General features: G+C 34.9%; 1 protein-coding gene across 1 annotated transcript; it reads left to right on the top strand.

Moving 5' to 3' along the window:
* The first annotated feature begins 16,073 nt into the window (after window positions 1–16,073).
* Window positions 16,074–19,581, top strand: LOC130997475 (uncharacterized). Its single transcript, XM_057922789.1, has 8 exons — window positions 16,074–16,550; window positions 16,652–16,718; window positions 17,025–17,064; window positions 17,164–17,296; window positions 17,668–17,739; window positions 18,150–18,230; window positions 18,949–19,010; window positions 19,087–19,581. Exons 1-8 carry the CDS (start codon window positions 16,266–16,268, stop codon window positions 19,160–19,162), a joined length of 816 nt encoding a protein of 271 aa, XP_057778772.1. The 5' UTR covers window positions 16,074–16,265; the 3' UTR covers window positions 19,163–19,581.
* Window positions 19,582–24,196: the final 4,615 nt, after the last annotated feature.

Here is a 24,196-nt window from a genome sequence, read left to right as displayed (position 1 = left end):
GTTGGGATGAAGGAAGTATTAGATACTTCCTCCGTCCTACGAAACTTGAGCAATTTCTTTTTTACGAATTTTAAAGAGTTCGTATTTTATGTGTTAAGTGCTCTAGGTGAAAAAGTGAAAAGGTGAATAAAAGTAAAAACTTTTGTCATATAACGAAAGTGCTCAAGCTTCGCGGTACAACCCGAAAAGAAATATTGTTCAAGCTTTGCGGGACGGAGGGAGTATTTTTTATTTTAATTTTTATAATATACTTATTAAACATTATATATTTTAAATGTTAATTTTAGAAAGCAATAAATACAGGCATAAAACTACAAAAACAAAAGAAACAATACTACAAATGAAACAACTTGAACTACTTAATCAATCTCACTAACGAGTGAAGAATTAAGACAATAGTCATATTTTGCTTATGTGTATTTTTAAGAGATATTGTAGATGCGTGAAATGATGAATTTCTATATTCAAGTCAAAATAACTTAACTGTAGTAAATTTTTGGAATTTTCGGAGCAAATATGACAATACTGAAATACTAAAACTTATGTAGCAAAGGAGTTTAATGAATGAAATAGATAAAATCAAATATGTTGAGATGCAGTTTGGTAATATTGGATAGAGAGGGGCGATGATTTATTAGAAATGGATCTGGCAAGTGGATCGCATCGTTGGTAGAATATCCAAAGTGGTATGGTGCCCCCATGCGAATATGCTACACAACACAATACCATACCTATGATTAGGTTGGGTCCCACGTGTCACTAATTAATTAGTACTCTCACATCTTACTCTAATAGGCCGACTTCTCTTTAGCGCCGAGATTATGAAACTTAATTTTTATAAAGAAAGTGGTGTGGTCCACATCAATAAAGTACTCTCTAAATCTCATTAAAAGTGACAGATTGTTTTATTGCACGTAAAATAAGGTGAAGGTATAAAGTGGTTAAAAGTGGCAAAGCCTACTTTTTTTGTGTTAAATTTTGTTAGAGCATCCGCATCGCCTACACGACAGCGGCCTACTCGTGTAAGGCGATGCAACCCTCTCTTACACGAGGGCCACACGTTCTAACGTGTAGCCCGATCGACCGTTCAACCATTTAAAAAAAAAAAATCAAAAATTCGAATTTTAATTTTGACTGTCTCGATTTCCGTGTTTTTTAAATTAAAACTTGAAAAAAATCACCGCCAAGTATGCCAAAAAGAACGAGCTCAAGGAGAGGGAGCTCGATATGCAACTCCTCAGTCTGGATACATCGCATATGAGCGATGCACAAAGGATGGCCCACGAGTACATGGTCCAAGAAATGCTCAAGCGTCGTGGGCTTATCTAGACTAGGATTTTAATTTATGTAATTTTAATTTTTTTTATGTAATTTTTAGGTTTTTTATTTTAATGGAATTTTAATTATTTAAATTTGAGCAATTAAATTTAAGTGAAAAGCATAAAAATCAAAACTAAAAAAATCATGTAGGCTATCATTTAACCCCAATGCAGCCTCTTTACACCATGTGGTCCCCCATAAAGTAAGCTATCATGTAACACCAATGTGGATGCTATTATTTATGGAACAAGTAATTTATAATGAGATAGTACAAGTCACTTTTAGTGGAATGAAGGAAGTACATTTTTTTTACTCAAAATAAAAAGATGGATCTATTCTAGTGAGACGTCTCAAAAATAAAAACGTACCTATTGGAACGGAGGAAGTATTTTTTTTTTTTTTTTTCTGATTCGACGGTTATGAAAATTACTATCTCACAAACCTTGTCCATTTCTTGCACGGATCAACCACAATATCTTATTTTGCATAACTACATCTGCCTAAATTTATAAGATATTAGTATTTCTTTTGCTTGTAAGTTGCTATTGAACAACTCCTCAAAAGTTGTTATTTTTTTTTTGAAAGAAAAAAAAGACATCCTAGCTTATTTTTCAAATAAGATTATGTTTTAATATACTAATTTTGAATTTAATCAATTTCATTATATTTTGTTTTATTCGATATTTTTAATTTTAACGAAAAATAAAAATCTCAATACAACTACATCCTATAAAAAAAAATTAAGATCCTTTTTATCGTATGATACAACTAACAAAAGGTAGAATGTGGTTACACCCATTCCATTGGCCAATCAAACCAAGTATTTTAGGTTAATTGGTCGATACAGAAAGCTCAACGCATTCATATTTTGCACAAAAACATCATTTTTGGAGTAATATTCAAATTATATGACGTAGACTCACTAGTCACAACCATCTTAAATGTATATATTTCTCTTAAGACATGATAACTACAACTAATTTAAGCGTACAGCCCAACCTGTTGATACTAACTCAAGTGTACATCCCAACATTAATTAATTCAATTGTTGAACTTCTGAATAGTTTCGACAAAATCGGGCTTAACGTTGGACCTATCACTATGCATTAAGCTCAAATTTGATTCAGCCCAAGATATATTTAGTAATATGTATCTTTCATGAAACGTAAGTTTAAAACGTATTTCAATTGCGCATAATTCTATTCGTACTCCCGTTTTACTCGTTATAATCTCAAATAATAATAATAATAATAATAATAATAATAATAATAATAATAATAATAATAATAATAATAATAATAATAATAAAATAATTATAAATTGACTATTTAATTCTATAGCCCATATCCCCCAACTTAAATACTTTATAATCCATAGTCCTTAAATAATGTAATTTTTAATTTTTCGTATTTTGTTTCAGTTCTAGTTTAGTAAATGCAAGGTACATATGCCTATTATAAACATGCTAGAAGATATTAGAGAGATGATGATGCTTAGGATTAAAGATAGAAAAAAATTAGTATGTTATAAATGGATTGGTGAATGGTCACCTGTTGCTATGAAAATTTATTTTGATGCCAAAGGATGAAAAGTTGGGTGTAGGGTTCTTCAAAATGTGAGTCTGAATATGAGGTTGGATATGGTGAATATAAGCGTACTCTGTTTCTAAATAAAAAGTTGTGTACTTGTAAGAAATGGGAACTGACTGGAATTTTATATTGTCATGCCATAGTTGCCATATGTATTTTCAAAATAGATCTCATGTCAATAATTTTAAATTGGTACCACAAATCTATGTATCAAAAGGTTTGTATGTGTCCCCTTGGGATGGCCTAGTGGTTGGGGTGGTTGCCTGTTGTCCAAGAGGTCACAGGTTCGAGTACTCTCGGCCACAATAATCACTAGGTGGGGTGTGTGTGGTTTGTATTATTTATAATGTATTTTCATCAAAAAAAAAAAAAAAAAGGTTTGTATGTATACAATCAAACATGTTACTGGAATAAAGTTCTTTAAGAAAAAATTTCATGCACCAATTGAACCTCCACTTATAGAGAATATGACTTGCAAGAAGAGCAAGATACGAGTCTAGAATGAACAATCATCAAGTACTCGCCTCTTTAGGAAAGGACTGATACAACGGTGTAGCATTTGCAAGGATACAGGACATAAAAAGACCTTTTGTCCAACCACGTCTTCTTAGGTAATTGGAAACTCTCAATCTTCTACATCAAGAAGTCTTACAAAAATGCCTGCATGTACGAAGACTGTTGGAATTAGATGTCGTGTGAATTTAAGCAATGGTCAAACCAGTATCAATGTAAGCACATGTTTCATTTTTTTTTCTCACATTTAATGTGTATAAACTTATTTTTATTCATGTTGAGGTTCTCTTTATGCAGTCGAGATTATCTCATCAAAGGATAGTCATCGAGGGTGAGCATTCTACACCGCACAATAGTCATCCAATCGTTCGAGGTGCAATACTAAAAGAGAGAAATATAAGGCTATAAATATACATTTTTGCCTCTTGGTGTGTCATATTTGATGCTTAGTTGTGAGAATTTTGTGTGTTTGATGGTTTATTTGAGCGTATATTGGTTTATTGTCGAGAACTTATCACTTTTTCATTGTTTGAGCAAATTTTCAGGAATATTGAAGCATATTTTGGCAAAATAATCTAAATAGAAGTTGAAGTTCATCTTGATACGAGTTCGTGAGCGTAAACGGATCGAAAATAGGACTTCGGACGAGGGAGAACGTGTCAAAATAAAATTTTGTTCAAAATTGAAATAGCCTGCGGCCTAGACGCATGGCCGCGTGCCAGAGCCGCGTGGTGCTGCGTTTCCTGCTGTTTTGGACGCGCGCCTCCGCCCTGGGCCGCGTGTTCGTTGGGTTTGACCGCATTTTGACGTATTTTTGACCCAAAAATCGATTTTCACTTGTTTTCTTCAGTATCTGATACCCTGCCCTATAAATACCCTTTGAAAGCTTCAAGAAAAATAACTGAGCCTTAACCTTTGCTCATATTTACAGTTGGAGAACTTGAAGAGACGAAAAATTGAAAGATTGGAAGCAAGAACTAAAGATTCATCATAGCTTTACGGATTTTATTGTTAGATGATTTATTCTTATTCATTGCTAGTTCATATGTCTATGTGTGACTAGTACATTTTTATCCTAGGGTTTGGTGGTTTTATGACTTTATTTGATTCAATTAATCAAGATTTGTTTTATTCTTTTCATGTTATTGTGCTTGTTGTTTGCTTTATTTATTGGCCACTAATTTTACATGATTATTGGCATGAATTTAATATCGGGAGATGATTATTATTGTCTTAACTAAGAACATGGAACATGCTTGTCAATATTAGTCAAATGAACTTGAGACTTGTGTGAGAACTTTAATCTTAGGAACTTGTAGGAGTTACGTGTTTAAAAGTGATCTGAGGACTATAATATGCTACAAGAGTGGATATAGACTAATTTTGAAATTGTCTTAGGAAGGACTTGTCATTGATTGAATTGAATTCATCTATTTTCCTGAATCTGTTGAAACCAAAGCCTTGAGATATTTATTCTACATAGTTTTTCTTGCTTTCCTACTTGTGTGGATTTTATTTCTACTTTCATTTATTTTAATTGTTTAAATCAACCTTTATTTTATGTCATTCAGATAGAGGACGATAGCTTAGAATAATAATAATTAAGAATCAATCCTTTTGGAATACGATCTTGCTTGTTGTTATACACAATTGCACTCGTGCACTTGAGGTGGTAAAAAAATAAGCAAACAAAGACAAAGCATAAATTTTAGTGGGGAGTGGTCGAAAGTTAGACAACCAACATTACTGCCATTCAAACCGCCTAGGTCAAAGTGGAACGGAGCACCCTTTGTTACAACAAGACAACTTTTGGAGCAACAAACAAGAAAATCAAGAAGAGGAAATTGAGGATATCCAATAAAAAACAAGTGCTTCTACTACTACTACAAGTTGAAATGGATATACTGCTACACAAATTGCTTGGTGTTCTATTTATGCTTTTGTTGTTGGGAATAATGAACTTCCATTAGAAGTGGTTATTATTATTAAGAAGAATGAACTTTCCTTTTTTCTAATGGGTATTAAGATTTTTGAGATTGTTATTGCATCTATTAATATTGGAAGATTATATGAATATAAAATATTTAATTGTTTTGTTCCATGAATTTTGAATTCTGCTTGTTTTTCGAATTTGAATAGTTTATTTGTTATTTTGAACGGTTTTAGCCTCATCTTGCTACTGTAAGCAGATATCAATTCTCATCTAGAAAGAGTTGCATCAAAGCTTTTATTGACGAAGCAGAGACTTTTTTGGTGAAAGTGGGTGAAATCAACTGCTCATTTGAGAAAACAAAGGCTTTTAATAATGGGAATTTGGCTGAGAACTTTGATCATATAGATTGCATTCATGATAAAGGCAAAGAAATTGAAATAAGTATATATTATGTATCTATCCATTTTATAATTAAGCACTTTGGGTGACTGTCATTGATGCGTCTTCGACTTTTGGGCCATTTGGCCATATTTTTCTCTTTATTTGTGTCAGTACAGGTCTGTCTGGGGGAAAAACGAAGTTGAGAAGGAAGGAAGGTCAGTAGAGCGGAAACGGAAGAAATGCGGTCAGGATGGGCATTACCGAGCCCAGATTGCTAAGTCATGTTTACCAGCATGGAGCTTCGGCCAACAAGTACCTCTCCAATTCAACTTGGGGCATGGGAACCTGGAGCAACCACATGGTATGAGTCATACCGATAAGAGCAGTCCATCTGATCGTTACCAGGAGAAGCAGACAGCCAGAGCCATAAAAGGAAGGTCAATCTCGGAGATCTCGAAGAAACAAGTGGAAGGTGGAAGAAGAAACTGGAAGGATCGAAAGAATGGGAAAGGTTGACTAAGCCTGCAGCTGGACGCCATCTTCAATCGGATCAATCAAAGATTGGGCTAATTAAGGAAAGAAGATCCCGGCGAAGATTTGGAACCGGCGCGGCTAGGGTTAGGCCTCTACCATCCGGCAGTATAAAAGGAAAACAGTGTGCAGCGTGCACAAGCTCTTGGCACCTAAAAAACTCTTATTTTACTTTAGTTATCATTTTAAGTTCGCCGTGTGTGGCATCCGAAACATTTTTACATTTCCGTGCTTTTCCCTATTCCGTTGTTTTCTACTTTTGAACAAGTTTGAAGGCTTGAAGCCTAGGTACTAATTTATCTATTTTAGTATTTCTTTTTATTCTATAATGTGTTTAATCACTTTTGCATTTATGAATTGTGCTATGTGTGAGTAATCCCTTTGGTGAGGTTTTAGGGGTGGAAATAATTGTTGTTAACATGTAAACATTCGTGAGGCACTTGTTCTTTCGGTTGAATCTCGTGGTTCCGGAAGGATCTGTTCGAAACCATGGGCAGTAGGGGCCTAACGGGTGATCTCCGTTCGGTAAAACGCTGCCCATGTCAAGCAAAGGCCAGGGTATACCAAGGCACAACAATCGGTATGCCCAAGACCGAGTAGCTGAGCAGCGTCAACAAAAGGCGTTGTAGATCCAGAAGGTGGGGAAAGGGTTGATGGGATACACTGCCCTTCCTCAGCCTTGGGCTTCTCTAGAGACTATCCACCAACTGTGACGAGGCATAAAGCCATGGTTATCAAACGGGGAAAGCAATCTCGGCGCCGTAGCATGTCTATGACTGGTCGGCTGACAAAGTCGGAAATAGTTGAGTCCAGGAGGCATGTGTCACTAAAAGCGTGGAGTTGGGGACCTCGGGAGAGAAGGTTGATGAGGGACATACTTGTTGAGTAACGGGTATGGCTACTATCTAAGGAGAAGTGAAGCACTGCCTTGTGACCGGGGATTGTGTGACCTTCGGACCAAGTGACCACAATGAGATCAACCATCCTACATGTGAAGTATAACCCCTTGAAACGCCCCAATGTCTTTGGGCCACGCCTTGGGCTTGTATGGATCATAGATGGATCATCAGTGTGCCTATGACCGAAACGAATGTTAACAACAGTTATAACCTAACCGAATAACCTCACCCCTTTGTTATTATTGATCTTGTTTATTTCTTGTGCAGAGTATACAGATTGAGAATTGTGACACCTCAGTTTGTCGTAGGAGAACAAAGTGGTTCCTCACTCCCTGTGGGATTCGACCCTACACTTACCGCTAAGGCTAAGTTCTTATTGTGAGAAGTAGGAGCGTGTATTGTCTGTACTGGGCATACACAAGTATTTTTTCTGCACCGCACGACGGGTGTGTGTCAGTCATCCATTTTTTACACTTGTTTCATTGTAAATTTAGTAACTTTTATTTTTGTTTGCTCTGAATGATAAAAAAAAACAAGGGTAAATATTTGTTTTTGGCCCATCGTTTAAACGTTTTCTCAAAAGTATCCCACCCTAGGCATAATTACAAAATAATGCTCATCGTTTTATTTTTTTCTTTTTTATGGCCCGCAAAAATTTTCCGGTGACCGAACTTTGACGTGTTCCGACCAAGTGCTATGTCACTAGTACACGTGGAATTAAAAAAATAAATAATAATTTATGTGTAAACTATAAAAATAAAAGAAAATTAGTAAGAACACGCCACTTTTAAAAGTTAAAACAACGCTTCATCTTCAGATCATCTTTCAAAATTGCGGGACTCTTCAGCGCGTGTATTTCTTTCATCGTCTTCAACCCTACCTCCGATCATCCCAGCAGCGTGACTCCTCCGGCGCTTTCCCCTCCACCTTCGATTCCCCCCTCCCCCGCTGTCACTTCCCGCCGGCAGAGACAAGTGAGTAAAATATTTTGTTAAATATGTTATGTGTTTTGCTCAAATCCCTCGCCGTCGTTTTCTCAAAATTTGTTGCAAGACTGTTTACAGTTGTGTGGGGATTTTGGTTAAGTTTTCCTCCCCGCCATTTGTCTGCTTCTTCTTCTCCACTTTTTGAACTCATAATCACTTTTTCTATAGAAATATTTTATCAATTGATATGCGCTTGAATCGAAAAATCATTAAGATTAAGCTAAAGACACGTATAAATTTAAAGCTACATCAAAGTGTTATTTATGAGTATTCAAAAATTAGTCAATGCTCATTTAAACTAAGTGGATGTCCACTATACATTCAAAGTTAATTTTGAGATAGGAATATACATTGCACATATATAACCAACATATTTAAGCAAATTGAATATATCTGATTGATATGAAACAATTTTCGCAGTATGCTGATGCTCTAAATTGTGTTGGATGATTTAGAGATTTTCAGTTTTTGTTATTGCTAGTTGGGTAGCCTACCTAATATATAGTCCATTGAGCTTTTCTATTTGGGCCATTGGTGAATTCTGCCGTGTTCTGCCACTTGATCATAATATTTTGTGGTCTCATCATCTTTGTGTTTAAATTCAAATCATGACATGTTCTAATACTATGTTTATGGTCATTTTTTATTGCAAAGTATGCCTAGTCTGGTGGTTAGACTTAGGATATGGTATGATGAGAAGTTTGTTGGCAATACTCAATATGTAGGAAAACATTGTTTGGACATCCCTGAATATGATGTGTTTGAGTTTGAGGAGGCATTTGTGCATGAGGTGTTGGGTGCTGATTTGGGGTGTGAGAGTATGTCTAGGTATGCATTGAAAAATAAAGACAATGGTGAATTCACATTTGTGAATGTTGATGATAAAGAAACTGACTTTATTAGTCTAGCATTGAAGTTTGTGGACGAGAAACACGATTTGGAGATTTTCTGTGAGTGTAATACGGCTGTTGCAGAGGTAGAAAAGATGGCCGATAAGATTGATGACAAAAATCTTGAAGATGATCCCAATGAAGGGCTGGAGGATAGTGATTGCGAGCTTGACGAAAAAGTTGTTGAAGATGAGCCTGATCCAAGTGATGATGGGCTTGGGGAGAGTGATTTCTCTGATGAAGATGATGAGTTTTTGGAAGCTAGACTAACAAAGGAAAGGACAAGCAGAAAAGCGAAGATTGTAGAAGACAAAGGAAAGCTTATTCTACACGAAAGCTCTACAATTCCGTCTACTACGACTATCTTACCAAATGAGGATGAGTTTGATTTGGATGCCTCTTGTGAGAGTTTGGGTGAAGAGGGCAACAGAACATCAAAGAGCAAACTATACTCCAAGAATATCCCTTTCAATGATTTGAAGTTGGAGCTTGGAATGAGATTTAAGGATGCGAAAGAGTGCCAAGATGTAGTGCGGTAATGGGCTGTTGCAAACAGCTACAATATCAAGTGGACTAAGACTTCATATGGTAAGGTTGAAGCTGTTTGTGCACCAGGATGCAACTGGAGGTTATATGCTAGCAGGATACATGGGCAACCCACGTGTATAATTAAAACTTTGAATGCGACACACTCTTGCATAAGAGCACAAATTAATAGGCAAGTGAATGCGAAGTTCGTTGCTGCCCATTTCTTACCGAAACTTAGAAGCAATACAAATATAACTGTCAAAGAAATGATTGCTGATTTGGAGGTGACATATGGTTGTAAAGTTAGACCAATGAAATGTTATAGGGGTAAACGGTTGGCGTTAGAGCAGATTAGGGGCACATTTCATGATCATTATGCCAATCTTAGACCCTATGTGCTGGATTTGATGAGGAATGACAAAGAGGGCCGTTTTGAGTTGAAAACTTTTCTGGATAATCAAGGAAGACCAATCTTTGAACGCTTCTACATCGGCTTCTCCGCATTGAGAAAGGGATTTCTACAAGGTTGTAGGAAGTATATCGGATTTGATGCGTGCTTCTTGAAGATCGTCCTCGGCGGATCATTGCTAGCTGTTGTGTCAAAGGATTGCAACAACAAGATGTATCCCATTGCTTGGGCTATCGTGGAAAATGAGAACGAGCAAAGCTGGACTTGGTTTTTTTAGCGCTTGTTCAAAGGTTTAAATATCAATGACGGACTAGGATGAACTTTCATGAGCGACAAGCAAAAGGTAAAGTTTTGCTGTTTAGATTACTCATTAACAGATTCCTCTAGTCAAACTTACACGTCCCTTGTAGTTTACTGTAGAGTTATAACTCTATCTTTATTCACTGGTCCAACTAAAATAGGGAGCAAGGCATCAATGCAGTAGGAAGCTGCTACTTGATGATTTATGCACTAGGGCCGGTTTTGTTATCTTTCACAAGTTCATTGATAAGTTCTCAAGTAGAAATAAATTGTGTGGTAGAAAGCTGCTACTACTCCTACTCCTACTTGATGATATATGCACTAAGAATATTGAGTAGCAACTACTGATATAGAAATGGAACATTTACTGCTCATATGTTTACACCCCACTATCGGACCTCATATATTAGCGTTTATCCATTGAAATAATTGATTTTTACACATTCATGTAAATGTGGCGTTTTGTTGATTTTCAGGGGTTGATTAATGGCATATAGAGACTCACTCCCCTTAGTGAGCACAGACATTGTGCAAGACACATATACGCGAACTGGAAAAAGAATTTCCTAGGGCCGAAGTTCAAGGTACTGTTTTGGAACATTGCAAAAGCTAATTTAAAGACAAAGTTTGAATGGTGTTTGAATGATATGCGTCAAGTGAATGCACAGGCAGCCGAAGATTTCATGAGCAGGGGACCCTCGTCTTTCTGTAAGGCTCTCATAAACTCTTTCATGAGGACCGACACTATTGGCAATAATGTGTGTGAGACCTTCAACAGTTACATTTTGAAATCAAGAAATAAGCCTTTGATTGATATGCTAGAAGATATTAGGACGAGTATCATGACTAGGATATATGATTTGAGTGTTGGAATTGAAAAAAGCATGGATTCATCTGATTTTGTCCTAACATTCGAAAGAAGCCCATTAGAATTGAGAATAGTGTGAGGTATTGTAATGTAAGGCCGGCGGTTGGGAGAAAGTTTGAAGTACATCATAAAGATGATACTTATGTTGTTGATGTTGTTGGGAAGGTCTGTTCTTGTCGATCATGGGAGTTAACTGGTATACCATGTGTGCATGCCTTAAGCTGTATATTTCATAATAGAGAAGGTCCAATTGCATATATTGATCTCTTTTACTATAAGTCCAAATCTTTAGAATGCTATAAGTTTGGGTTACATCCGCTGCTTGGATATAAGGCTTGGCCTGTAGTCGAGGATCCTCCAATCTTACCTCCTCAATATTCTAGACCTACTGGAAGACCTAAGAAGTGTAGGCGTAGGGGTCTTAATGATGAACAAAACAGCTCCAACAAGAAATTATCTATGCGTGGACTACGAATGTCGTGCAAAAATTGTGGTGGATTTGATCATAATAAGCGTATTTGTAAGGCCCCTCCGAAGGTAAATTTTTGTTATGAATTTCTACATTGAGATTTCACAATTTTTTGCATATTTTGACCACTATACTTCTTCATTTTTTATTAACTCTAAAAACAGCCACCGGCCCCAAAGAAGGATCCATCGGCTGCAAAGAAAAAGGATCCACCGGTTGCAAAGAAGGATGCATCGGCTGCAAATAACGTTCCATCGGCTCCAAAACAGCCACATGCTCCACAGCAAAGTAACCCTAGTAACTTGCAAGTAAATAAAGAGATTAGACAAGTAAATTTAGAATAAAAAACACTTTGATTGATTTATATCGATTTTTCGACTATTCTATGAACTTTAAGATGTTATGCAGGCACGTAAAGGCTATGGTGCAATGATATCCACTGAGACAGGGAATATCTACGTCCGAGTAAATGTTCTAACTTTCACTCATTTTTAATGATCCAAAATTCCATCTTGTTATTGAATAAATGTTGTTTGTAGGACCCTAGATCACGTCGCGTCCATTTCATTAGTGGACTTCAGAGGGCATCAGAGGGAACCACTCAGGAATCTCAAAGCCACGGAGGCAGTCAAGTAGACAACCCTACACCATCTTGAATGCATGAGGGTGCCGAAGTTCTTTAGAAAACACCAATTTAAACTGATATTTTGAGACTGCTAAGCCTTGAAACAACTTATTTAATGCTTTTGGTTGCCTCTAATTGGATGATTTGTTTGTAAGATGTGTTTTTGTATGTTTGTGGATGAATTGGATGAAAGGTATTCACCACTTTGGGGCAAGATACGTCTCATCACTTTTACTTTGTTGCTGTCCAGTTTAAGTTGTATGAATCAAACAATTACTGTCTTTTTGTATTTCCCATTCTTCCTATTTTGTTCAATTCGTGTAAGTGAAAGCAATTCAACTCCAATCCTCCAAATTGCAAGTAAAAGACAATAGAGGCATAATTCATCTTTCCATCAAGCATGCTACAAAAATTCAATTTGCCTACTACAATATCAACTTACTCAAGCTAGACGACGTTTATTAGACGACGCAAACTCTACGTTGTCTTTAAAAATCTAAACCAAAAAAATGAAGTATGTCACAATCAATAGACAATACATTTTGTGAAGTCTACGCTTCGTCTCTTTTACCGCTTGCTTCAACCTCTTGTTTTCCACTTGGTATTTGGTTATCTTCGCCTCTAGCTCGTTTTTCAATTCTTCAATTTTTTCGGTAGCTTCCTTTTTTTTTCATTTTCCACTAATCTATGGCTTCTTCGTATTGAATCAATGAGCGCTGCCTTCGCTCTTCCCTCAAATGCAACATCTGCCCACCGGAAATAGCCACAACCATTTGGCTATTCACACAACAATTTGTTAACAACTGAAAAATAGAATTCAAATTGATTGACGAAGAAGTACAGGAAAAAAAAATACTAAAATACAAACCTTATCTCCAAGAGGGCATTTCCAAAACCTCCTACCCGGATTATGGTGGGTAAATGACCTCACCAAATAACATGCTCCATGAATGCAATATTCTCTTGGATTTGAATAAATCGACTCGTCACTATTGGCCATGGGGACGTCACAATGGATGAAGGGATGGACTAAACGTATCGAAAAATCAACAATAAAGTCGCCTTACCTGCAGGGGAGGGAGGAGGAGCCGGAGGAGATGGTTGGGGTGGGAGAAATCGGCAGTGGAAGAGCAACCGAAGGAGCAATCCAGGTTAGGGTTCAATTATTTTGAATATCACTCCTGTTTGAATCTTTTTTTTAGAAGCAAGACACGCTTCTTTAACTTCTGATGTGTATTTTCTTTTTTCTTTTTCTTTTTAAAAATACTGACGTGTGTACACTGGCGGATGCAGCTAGGAACATGGGGGTGCATCTGCATCCCCCAAAAAAAAAAAATTTGTTAGTAGTATTAATATTCATATATAAATTATTTTAGATTTAGTTTTTGCATCCCCAATTAAAAGTTTTAATCCAAAATAAAAGAGAAATTCAATTTTTAAAATCCTAAATTCCATTGGCTCAACTAAAAAGAGAGCTCATCATCTCTTTCTTTTTCATTCTTTTGATCAAGCCCATCATTTAATCAATCAATTACCTCAATTCTTAATTAAACAAAAAAGTTGAAAGTATACATTTTGCATTTGGAATGCAAAGTTATTACTATTATATTTGTATTTTAGTAAAAAAAAATGTCTAAAATGTATTGAAGGCCTCAAAAAAAATTCTAGCTCCACCAGTAGAAGTTCAACTCCCTCAAAAAATCCTAGCTCCACCAGTGTTTATAAGATTTTTTTGCATCCCCAATTTAAAAATCCTGGATCCGCCACTGCGTGTGTAGCTACATGGCACTTGGCCGGAACACGTCATTTACCGGCAGCCAGAAAAAATTTGCGGGCCACAAATAAGAAAAAAATGAAACGATGAGTATTGTTTTGTAAATATGCTTATGGTGGGATATATTTGAGAAAACGCTCAAACGATGGGTCAAAAAGTGATATTTACCCAAAAAACAATATTTATTGAACTAAACCATGTTGCTTTTGGATTATCTCATGCGTTTTGCTTGTTCCTTGCTACTATGTCTCAACTGTAATATATATGTATTTTTCTGATTTTTCTCTTCTTAATTTTGACAAAAATAATTTAATACTGGGCTAGAATATTTTCCATAATTTGCCACACATGTGCCCTGGATTGCAATGATTTTTCTATGTAAATTGCGCCTATTTATATCGTTAGATACATGTGAGCCCCCTTTAATAATAATAAAATAAATAAATTTTTTAAGGGTTATGAATAAACTGTTTGTGTATGGGTTTAATTGTAGTACTTAACAAATTTTAGGGTATTAGTTGTCATTAACGTTAGGTTAGGGGCTTAAGTGTAGTTGGAGTGACTAATCTTTAATAAAGTGAGCATTTTACTTATTAACATTTATATTATTGTCATTTTATTATTTATATACGCCATTATAATTCTTAGGATCCGTTTACTTTGATGGAAAATGAGAAAATATATATATTTTTACTTTTTTCATTATTTTCACATGTTTATTATGATAGAAAATTTTCTCCGAGCAGTGTGGAATATTTTCTCTTAGAGAAAATTTTCTCGGACAACTCCTTTTTACTCGTTTTTATCTTCAATATTGGAGTATTATCTTTGGATAGTGGTGTGAAAATATTTTACAACATTTTATTCATCCATTTTCAATAAAGTAAACAAGTGTATAAGATAAATGTAGTACATGATAAAAAAAAAATCATCTCTAATAAACAAATGATAAAAAATAGAAAAAAAATAATATCATTTTTTCTTATTTATTATTTTCTAATAAATTTTTTACAATCAAAGTAAGTCGGATGAGATCCTCTGTACCTTATTGACCGTGTTCCATCATGTCTCATTCTTAATCTCTTTATTTTATACTAATTGATTATTATAAAAATAAAAATATTATTATATAATGAATTCTAATTAATATTTATCACTAGCTTATCAGATGGGATCATCTATCCAATAATTTATTGTGTCCTACTTTCAATTTGTTATAAATTTTAATTATTTTTCTTCAATACGATTTTAAAATAATTAACAAGGGTTCACTTATTCAATTAGGGTTTATAATTACTTTTTATATTTATTTCAATTAATAATGGATTATTTGGATTAATTAATTCAAATGTGGAATATATAATTTTTTTAAATTTATATTTTTAGTGATAAATATTAATTAGAGTTTGTTATATAATAATATTTTTTTTTATTTTGATAATAAGCAATTATAAAATAGAGAAATTAAGTGTGAGACACGATGAGTTGGGTTATAAACGAGTTGAGTCGAGCCGAATAGTAGCAGGCTGGAGCTCTGCTCGTATAAATATCCGGGTGTTCGAGCTCGATTCGAACTTTTATATTGTTGATCGAGCTCGGCTCGTCACCCATTCACCGAGTTCAGCTCGGTTCAGGGGATGCTCGATAATATCGAATTCGAGCTTGAGCTCGCTCGAGCTCGACTTGTTAGATGTTCGTATACACGATGTTCGAGCTTGAACTCATTAAAAATTTAGGAAATTTTTTTTAATTAATGTTACTCGAACTTGAGCTCGACTCGTTCAAATATTGTGCACTAACTCAATTGAAGGCTCGAGCCGCTCGACTGAAGGTTTGTGAACAGATTTACAAACACACTCGTGAACAATTGAATTCGAACATGTTTACGAATTCAACGAGCCAAATACTGTTAGGTTGGAGCTCGATTTGATAAAATTATCGAACTCAAAATCAGACTCGAGCTCAACTCATTTACTATTGAATCGAGTTTCAAATGAATATCTTTTAAATCAAATCTCGAATATATTGCGAATACGTTTGTTCATTTGTAATCCTAACAGTGTGACACAATCAACTGTGGAGAAGAGGATCCCATCCGGAAAGTAAAACACCGTTAAACTTAAAAGGTGAAGGACTGAAGGGATAAAAAGAAAGAGAAGAAGCTCGGCTACAAATAAATATATCGATACCTGTGTAGTTTAGCACCTCTCTTTGCTTCTCCCCCATTCCTAACCGAATTTCTCTCTTACAATGGCGGCAACCCACAGCATAAAAATCTCGAATCCAAACCCCTTACTATGCTTGCTGTGTACCTCGTCGCCACCTCCATTTTCTGCAAAACTCCCAAACAATAACGTTTCTTATTTTTTCGGCGCCAGTCTTTCTAGAATTAGTGGTTACCAAAACTCGGCCCCGACGCTGTCAAAAAGGCTCGTTCTCACCTCAGTTGCTGGACTCTGGGACGCCTTAACCGGCGGCGACTCTGCTCGTGAAGCCGTCGCCGCTGTTCGGCGAGGAATGCTTCTATTTAGACAGGTAGAATTGCCAAATCATGAGGTTAATTAAATGTAGTATTTCCTCTCTCCATCTCCATCTATCTATATTGCTGTGGATGTTGAGTTGTTTGTTATGTGAAGGGTGATGTTCAAGGTTCCTTAGCTGAGTTTGACAAGACTATTGATCTCGATCCTCGTCAGAAAGTATGTAAGTCTGTGGAACTTGATTGTACGAAATGTGCTGAAGCAATCCCATTTATTGTTGGTATTAATGGAAATAGATACGACAGTTGGAATGCATGATGCTTCTCTAGGGTGTTTCTAGTTCAGTCAAATTTCAGTAATTCACGTTAATTTGTGGTTGGGGGATAGTCATAACTGCGGTTTGATCATGGTGTTTGATTTGAGAATTTATGTAGTCGTCTTAATCGCGGAAGACAGTGTTAATTACACTTATAATACAATTTTTTGCTGTTGTTCAGTGATAAGAATAACTTCTTTTCTTGGTAATCAGATCTTTGGCAGAGAGGGTTGTCGCTATACTATCTCGATAGGTACTCATTTTTCCATTCTTGCCCATTTTTTGAGTTGTTATGATGTTATGTTGGTCTTAAATTAACATTGGGTGGTTACATTCCGTCTCCTTCCATCAGATTTGAAGAAGGTGCAGAGCAATTTCGACTAGATGTTGCACAAAACCCAAATGACACCGAAGAGTCAATATGGTGCTTTCTTTGTGAGGCTCGATTGTATGGTGTTGATGAAGCTAGAAGACGATTTTTGGAGGTAATGACTAGGGGTGTTTGTGGTGCCTTGCAAATGATGGATACTGGATATGTGATTGAGATTTGTTATTCCATCAACTTGATATCACTTTCTTTTGTATTGCTTCTGTTGGAAACTCTGAACTGAACTTCTTTTTGACGATTTTCTCTTTATTAATGTTCAGAACACCGGGGGAGTTTGTAAGATGATACTCAGCATTTTGAGAACTTTGTCAAGAACATACGTTTCCATTAGGATTTTCTGCTATTTGATAACTCGTTTAAAGATTTTAGGACATATTGTGCCAACTCTAAGAATTACCACCATACTCTGGTGCTGCTGTTTGAAAAATATGATCACGGACATCTCAATTGCTCATTTTCTACATTCAGGTTGGTGTAGATCCACGACCTGTCATGAGAGAAGCCTACCGCATGTTTAAAGATGGCGGGGACCCAGAAAAGGTAGTTTGTGTAAATTCTTATACGATATTTGTACTTTTTTAGCTCTGTAAGTCATTCTATCGCCACTATATTGCAACATTTATTTGTCTAGTGTTCATGAAGTTTGATTTAGTTGGAAATTGCTTCTTGCTTCTTAAATGCTCTTAGTAGGTCACATGAAAGTTAAGTGAGAACTATTTAATATTTAATAAATATGCCCATTAATAAGTTACTACCACTTATCATGTAAACACGATCTTCCTGTAGTACTTATACAGCATACTTGTTGTATAATCAGTCTATGCAAGTGCTAAATGTGTTTCTTCACAACTACATCTAATAAATATGATACAGGTGCAGACCTTGACTATGTATTTCTTGGTGATTCTTGAGTGATCCCTTATACGTAGTGATTGGTTTTTTCTTTGCAGCTTGTTGCAGCATTTTCAAGTGGTCGGGAGAGTGAATATTTCTATGCTTCTTTATATGCTGGCCTTTATTACGAATCTGAGGTTTTCTTCTGAACATTTTTGCATATGACTTATTCCTTGCAGTTAGGAAGGGTGATTATTGCTGAGTCATAAAGAGAGTATGCAAAGAACAAGAGAGTTGCTAATATGTTTTCTTTTTACTCTTGCAATATCATATCAGTATTCTCCTTAAGAGCATTTGTTCGGCATTAAGGGTGATACACATGAAGTTATCCTTATTGCAACTTGTCTTAACATAAGTGAATAATCTGTTAGTTACAAAGACTGGCAAAGAGGTTTAATCTATTTATGGAAACCCAATAAAGGCTTTAAAACACATATAGGCGTGACTAATTTATTTCAGTAAACCTCGACCTAATGAAAACTTAATTATCTCTTTTACAAATATCATATTCTCTTGAATAAAAATGAAATTTTCATCTATTTGAACTCTAAAAAAACAGATATGAATTAGTTATTTCTGATAATTACTCTAATTGCAGTAGATGTTTTAGTTGAATTGTACATGTAAAATCTTTCATATATTGTTTATGTCTGATAATTACTCTAATTGCATTAGAGTTTCCTCTTCTCCGATCTATTGCATTTCCTTTTCTACAATGTTGCTATTTTTGCACAGGTTGCAGTTTTAGATGCCTATTCGAAAGTATTTAGTAGTGCTTGATCTGGAACTTGAAACACTATGTGATATTTTATCTATGCGATGCACACATAAGCTGAGTATCATCTCTGATTGCAGAATAAAAGTGATGAAGCTAAACACCACATAATTGCTGCATGTAAATCTCCCTACGGTTCAAGGTTTGTTTTAGGCGTTTTTCTAGTTAGCAAGGTCTTATATTTCATTCAATCTAACAATGCATAATCCAATTCCCAGGTCCGATGACTATATGGCATCGCTCGCCAAGGTTCATTGCTCTTGCCGAAATTGGCCACTCAGTGCACTCACTTGAAAGGTCAGCTTTCATCTGCTAAGATGGGTATATTGTTTATTTCTTTTATCATTATTTCAACAAATAACTAGATTTCATACTAAAAAAAAAAGAACAGAAGAAACCCTATATATCCTAGATATGTCTGTTCGACTCTGTATCTATCATTCTCCCATTTCTAAAACCTGAAAAATAGCAGCACAACATATCACCACTTAAATTATTCCCTTTCGCTGTAATAAGATTAAGTTGTATGTTCTCAGGGGGAAAAAAAAAGCAGATTAGTCTGTGAATTGGATTACATTAAGAATAAACCATATCCTTCCTTTGTCCTTTTTTTTTTTTTTTTTTTTTTTTTGCTGTAAACATTGAGTTCTTGAACATGTTTGTAAAAACCAAGTTCATGTGCTTTTATTTATGTCAAATTTAAGTCATTACTATTGGTGTAGCATAAATACTTTAGATAAAAGTAGATGAACTCAAATTTTAGAAATAGAATGGTAGGGATTCAATTGAAAGAGGTATGCATTGTTGTAATAATAACACTACTCTTCGATTGGTAGCAAAACACAATATATTTCGACGATATGATTCGACCTCATTGCTCTATGTCATTTTTTTGGCCATCACAATAATTTAGTTGAAATTGAAAAATATAAACGAGTTAAAGGGATTGATGTGGTTTAGTTTGGACAATTTTGAGGGTGAGGAAGAAATCATCCTTTATTGTGGAGCAATCCTGAACCACAAACGAAAATTAGGCGAAGCCTATGTTTGGAGGTCCTACATTTAGGGGTTGGGGGGGGATTGTGATGTAACACTTTAATTTTTATATTATGTATCATGGTTTCTAGTAATTAGGACATAACAATTGGTCATTCATAGTTCATAAATACTTGCGGCAGCTTGTCTGATAGAATCAAATTCATGATACTCATTTTGGATATAAATTTATACGGAGTAATATATTTGTAATTTTGTTTGTATTTGGATCCATGTATGTATGAGCAAGAGCGGATGTAGAAAAAGGCATTTGGGGGAATAACTATTTTTTAAATATATTAAGCAACGATATAATATAGTACTAAATATAAAATTGCCCAATCATTAATAGCTACAAAACAGTATAAGTATTTCATGTAGGGTTAATAGTCGGAAAATACACGAACTATCACCGAATTTGCATATTGCACATCACCTTTAAAATTAACTACATAATACATCACCTTTTAATTTAGTTGTAAATTGCACACGGCGAAAATTCCGACAGCTCTTAAGTTTGACCGGCGATGACATGGCATTACTCGTGGCTTTTTTTTAAACGCTGGTAAGCCACGTGGGCAAAATGACGTCGTTTTGCCCAGAAATTAAATTAAAAGGTTATTTTAATTAAACAAAGTATGATTAATTAATTAAACAAAGTAATATGGTTCATCTTCTCCAAGTAATCATGGCAACGCCACCTCTCCAAGTAGCGCCATCTCTACCGGCAGCGCCACCTCTCCAGGAACCCCTCCGGCAGCAGCGCCTCCAGATCCGGCTCCTCCGCACCCTTCCCTGGCGGATTTCGCACAGCCCGAAGAAATTTGTAGCCTGAATTTTCCAATCCAACCGCCATTTCCCTCAATTGCTCCATCGTCTCCCCTAGGCGGCGCGATTCGCAGCCTGAATGAAACCCTAGCCGGCGTGATTCGCAGCCATCATCCTCTCCCCGCCCTCCCTTCTCATCCCCAGCCCACCTCGAATCTCACGGAAATTGAACGAAAATCAAGGAAAATTGCCAAGAAGAATTGGAGGAATCTCGCTGAAAAACTTCCCACCTCGAATCTTAATATCTTCGGAACAATGAGAGAGAGACGGTGGTGGATTTTTTATTTTGGGGTGTGACTTTCTGGGAGATGGTCATGCCTCTGAAATCTGAGGACCCAGATTGAAGGGAGTGATCGAAAATGGCTGATATGCCCTAGCCCGAAAAACTGGAAATTATGAAGTAAGAGAGGGTGGTGAATCTCGGCGGCACGATTGGAGGAGCGCGGTGGTCGTAGTACAGCAGGCGGAGGGTGGTGGTGAATGGCGGTGGAATAGTAGTGGCGGTGGAGTTGCTCGGTGTCGGAAATCAAGGCCGCGCCTTTCGCGGCTGGCTGGGGAAGAAGGTGGCACTGGAGTGATGAGAGGGGTGGGCGAAGAGGCGGTGCGCGGTGGTCGACGGACCACGCGCTGGCTGGAGACGCTGGAGAACAGAGGTTGGCTGAGGCAGACGACGCAGTTGGATTAAGGCCGCTCTGAAAAAACTGGAACAAAATGATTTTTTTTCATTTTTTGATTTTTTTTTTAAATTTAAAAGAGCTTGACAAAACGACGTCGTTTTACTACATCGGAAAATTGTCCACGTCAACAAAATCCGACAGCCACGTCACCACCGATCAAGGTGTTAGTCAACGCGGGTGCAATTTGCGATTAAATTAAAAGGTGATGTATTTTGGAGCTATTTTTGAAGGTCATGTGCAATATGTAAATCTGGTGAAAATTCGTGTATTTTTCGGCTATTAACCCTTTCATGTATTAAAGATGACAAATTTTAGAGAAATTTATGTCAACGTATGTTATTACGAAATATGTGGTCTTTGAATCCCAATAATAATAACACACTCAATTTCAATTCCTTAGTTTATTGATCGGTGCCTGACGTCCATAATCTATAATATATTAAAAAGATACTCCATCCGTCCCAGCTTTTTATATTCACTTTTAGTTGTAAATATAACTAAAAGTGGATACAAAAAGCTGGGACGGAGGGAGTAATTTTTAATTTGAAACCAATTTCAAAATCGAGTGATAATTTGTAGTTATAATAAAATTGAAGGTTTATTTATAAATTATGTATTTTTTTTATTTCATTTTTCTTTATCTTCTTATTATTATTTTTATTTCTTTATAAAATTATGAAATTTGAATAATTATAAAATATTTAATATGCATATCAAATTAAGGATCATGATAAGATCTTTAATTTAAATGTACAAGTTATATTTATTTAAATATTAAAATTTAAAACAGTATCATCTTTTTTTGAATAAATTTATTTATCAATACTTTTTATTTTTATTGTTATTTTCATTTTCTTAACTTTTTTTTGTCTTTTCATAATATCAATTATTATTATTGTGAATTCTTCTTTTTTTTTCAATATTCAACTCAAATATATTTAGTTAAAAATAAATTTTAATTATATTTATAGTTGATATTAATTTTATAAATATAGAAATATAAAAATGATTTTTGTGTATTGTACGAGATGCAAATGCTAGTAGCATGAATTAATTAATTAGTAGGGTCACGTTTATATTGTAGCAGTTGTAGTTTAGTTAATCATCATTATTATTTTACTCTAGCAATGTCCCATGTCTATGCATTTTAAAAAAAAAATTAATAATATTAAACAAACAAACTTAAAGGTCGCACCACAGTGGATTCAAACACAAAACTTTCGACATTAGGAATTAATCGCTCTACCATTTGGTAGACACATTAATAGGGTAAATGATTTTGAAAGAACAATAACATTTTTTTATGATTAATAATTCATGTTCCCAAGGGGACACCGGACACCAAGTGGTGCGATCTACTGTATGTGAACAGTGAGGTCTCAGATTCAAACCCCACTGCTCCCCCTCTCCAACTCACCCAAGTCAAAAAAAAAAAAGATTAATAATTCATAATCTATAAATCTATATAATATATAAAGAAGCAGTTTGACGGAAAATATTTATCTGTCAAATTTTTAACATAATCTTATTAAATATTTAACGGCAAATTTAATTCACATCATTGAATGGTAGTTTTAACTCACATATGTATCCCACTAACCCACAACATTGACCAACTTAAAAAATATCTATAAATAAATAAAGCAGTCAATTTATTTAAATTACACACGTCTTCAGTTACACAATTCACTTATAAATATAATCTCACACAATTTTTTTTTGGACCGTATTTCTTTCACCATCTCTTTTCTCCTGCCGTTCTTCCCCTTCAATCAAGGATTTTTCAAATGTTACAATATTTGGTACAATTCATTGTACCAAGTTATAGGCCACGAAAATCAATAGAAATCCAACAAAATTAATAGAAATCGTCATTGAAGATCTGAAGTAATCTATCTATATATAAAAGAGGAGTTTTCCCTCTATATTTTCTCTCATTTTTTTTTTCTCTTTTTTCTCCCACCAATTTTGATCTCTATTTTTTATATAATTTAATTCTTTTCTAAACATCCTCAAATTTAATTTATACATAAATATTTAATATACATATTATATATAAGTTCATGACAAAATATTTAATATGGTATAAAAATCATTAAAAATGAATTTAAAACTAATTAATATGAAAACTTTAAAATATTTTATTTTCTCTCTCTTCTTTAAAATTTTACAACTTTTTATTTATGTTTGTATATGAAAATATTTACTCCTTCCGTCCGCTAAAAGTGGGGCGAGCACGTGATTTAATAAAATTGATGATGATTTTGATGTAGTAGAGAAATGGTCCCACCACTTTATGAGATGTGTGGTTGAGATTGAATTTGAGGTTGGTTTTTTTAAAATAAAGAGTGTTTGTAAGTATAAAAAATTAAAGTGGATGATGTGACCATTTTTTAAAAATGAAAGTGGTACATTATTTGCGTACGCCAGATATAGTAATTGTGTCATACTTTTGGCGGACGGAAGGAGTATTTATTTATTTATTATGACGTGTAATACTCTATAATAAAAATGTATAATGTTAATTTTCTTTATATATCAAATAATTTAGAGGAATTGATGTGTTTATTTTATTTATTTATCTTTTTATTCTATTTAATATTTATATTTATTTTTTATTTAAATATGTCGTTTAATTTCAATGTTCGCCGTGCATCGCACGGATGGACGTACTAGTAATACTATAAAAGATGAGTTTTTACCTCTAAATTTTCTCCCTCCTTTTAATTTTTCCCACCAATTTTTTCTCTCTTTTCTTTTTGCTATTTAATTCTTTTTCAAAAATTTG

Source organism: Salvia miltiorrhiza, chromosome 8, assembly GCF_028751815.1.
Source record: "Salvia miltiorrhiza cultivar Shanhuang (shh) chromosome 8, IMPLAD_Smil_shh, whole genome shotgun sequence".
Classification (NCBI taxonomy): Eukaryota; Viridiplantae; Streptophyta; class Magnoliopsida; order Lamiales; family Lamiaceae; genus Salvia; species Salvia miltiorrhiza.
Note: the sequence above shows the minus strand (reverse complement) of the source record. Positions and strands in the feature narration are given on the sequence as shown.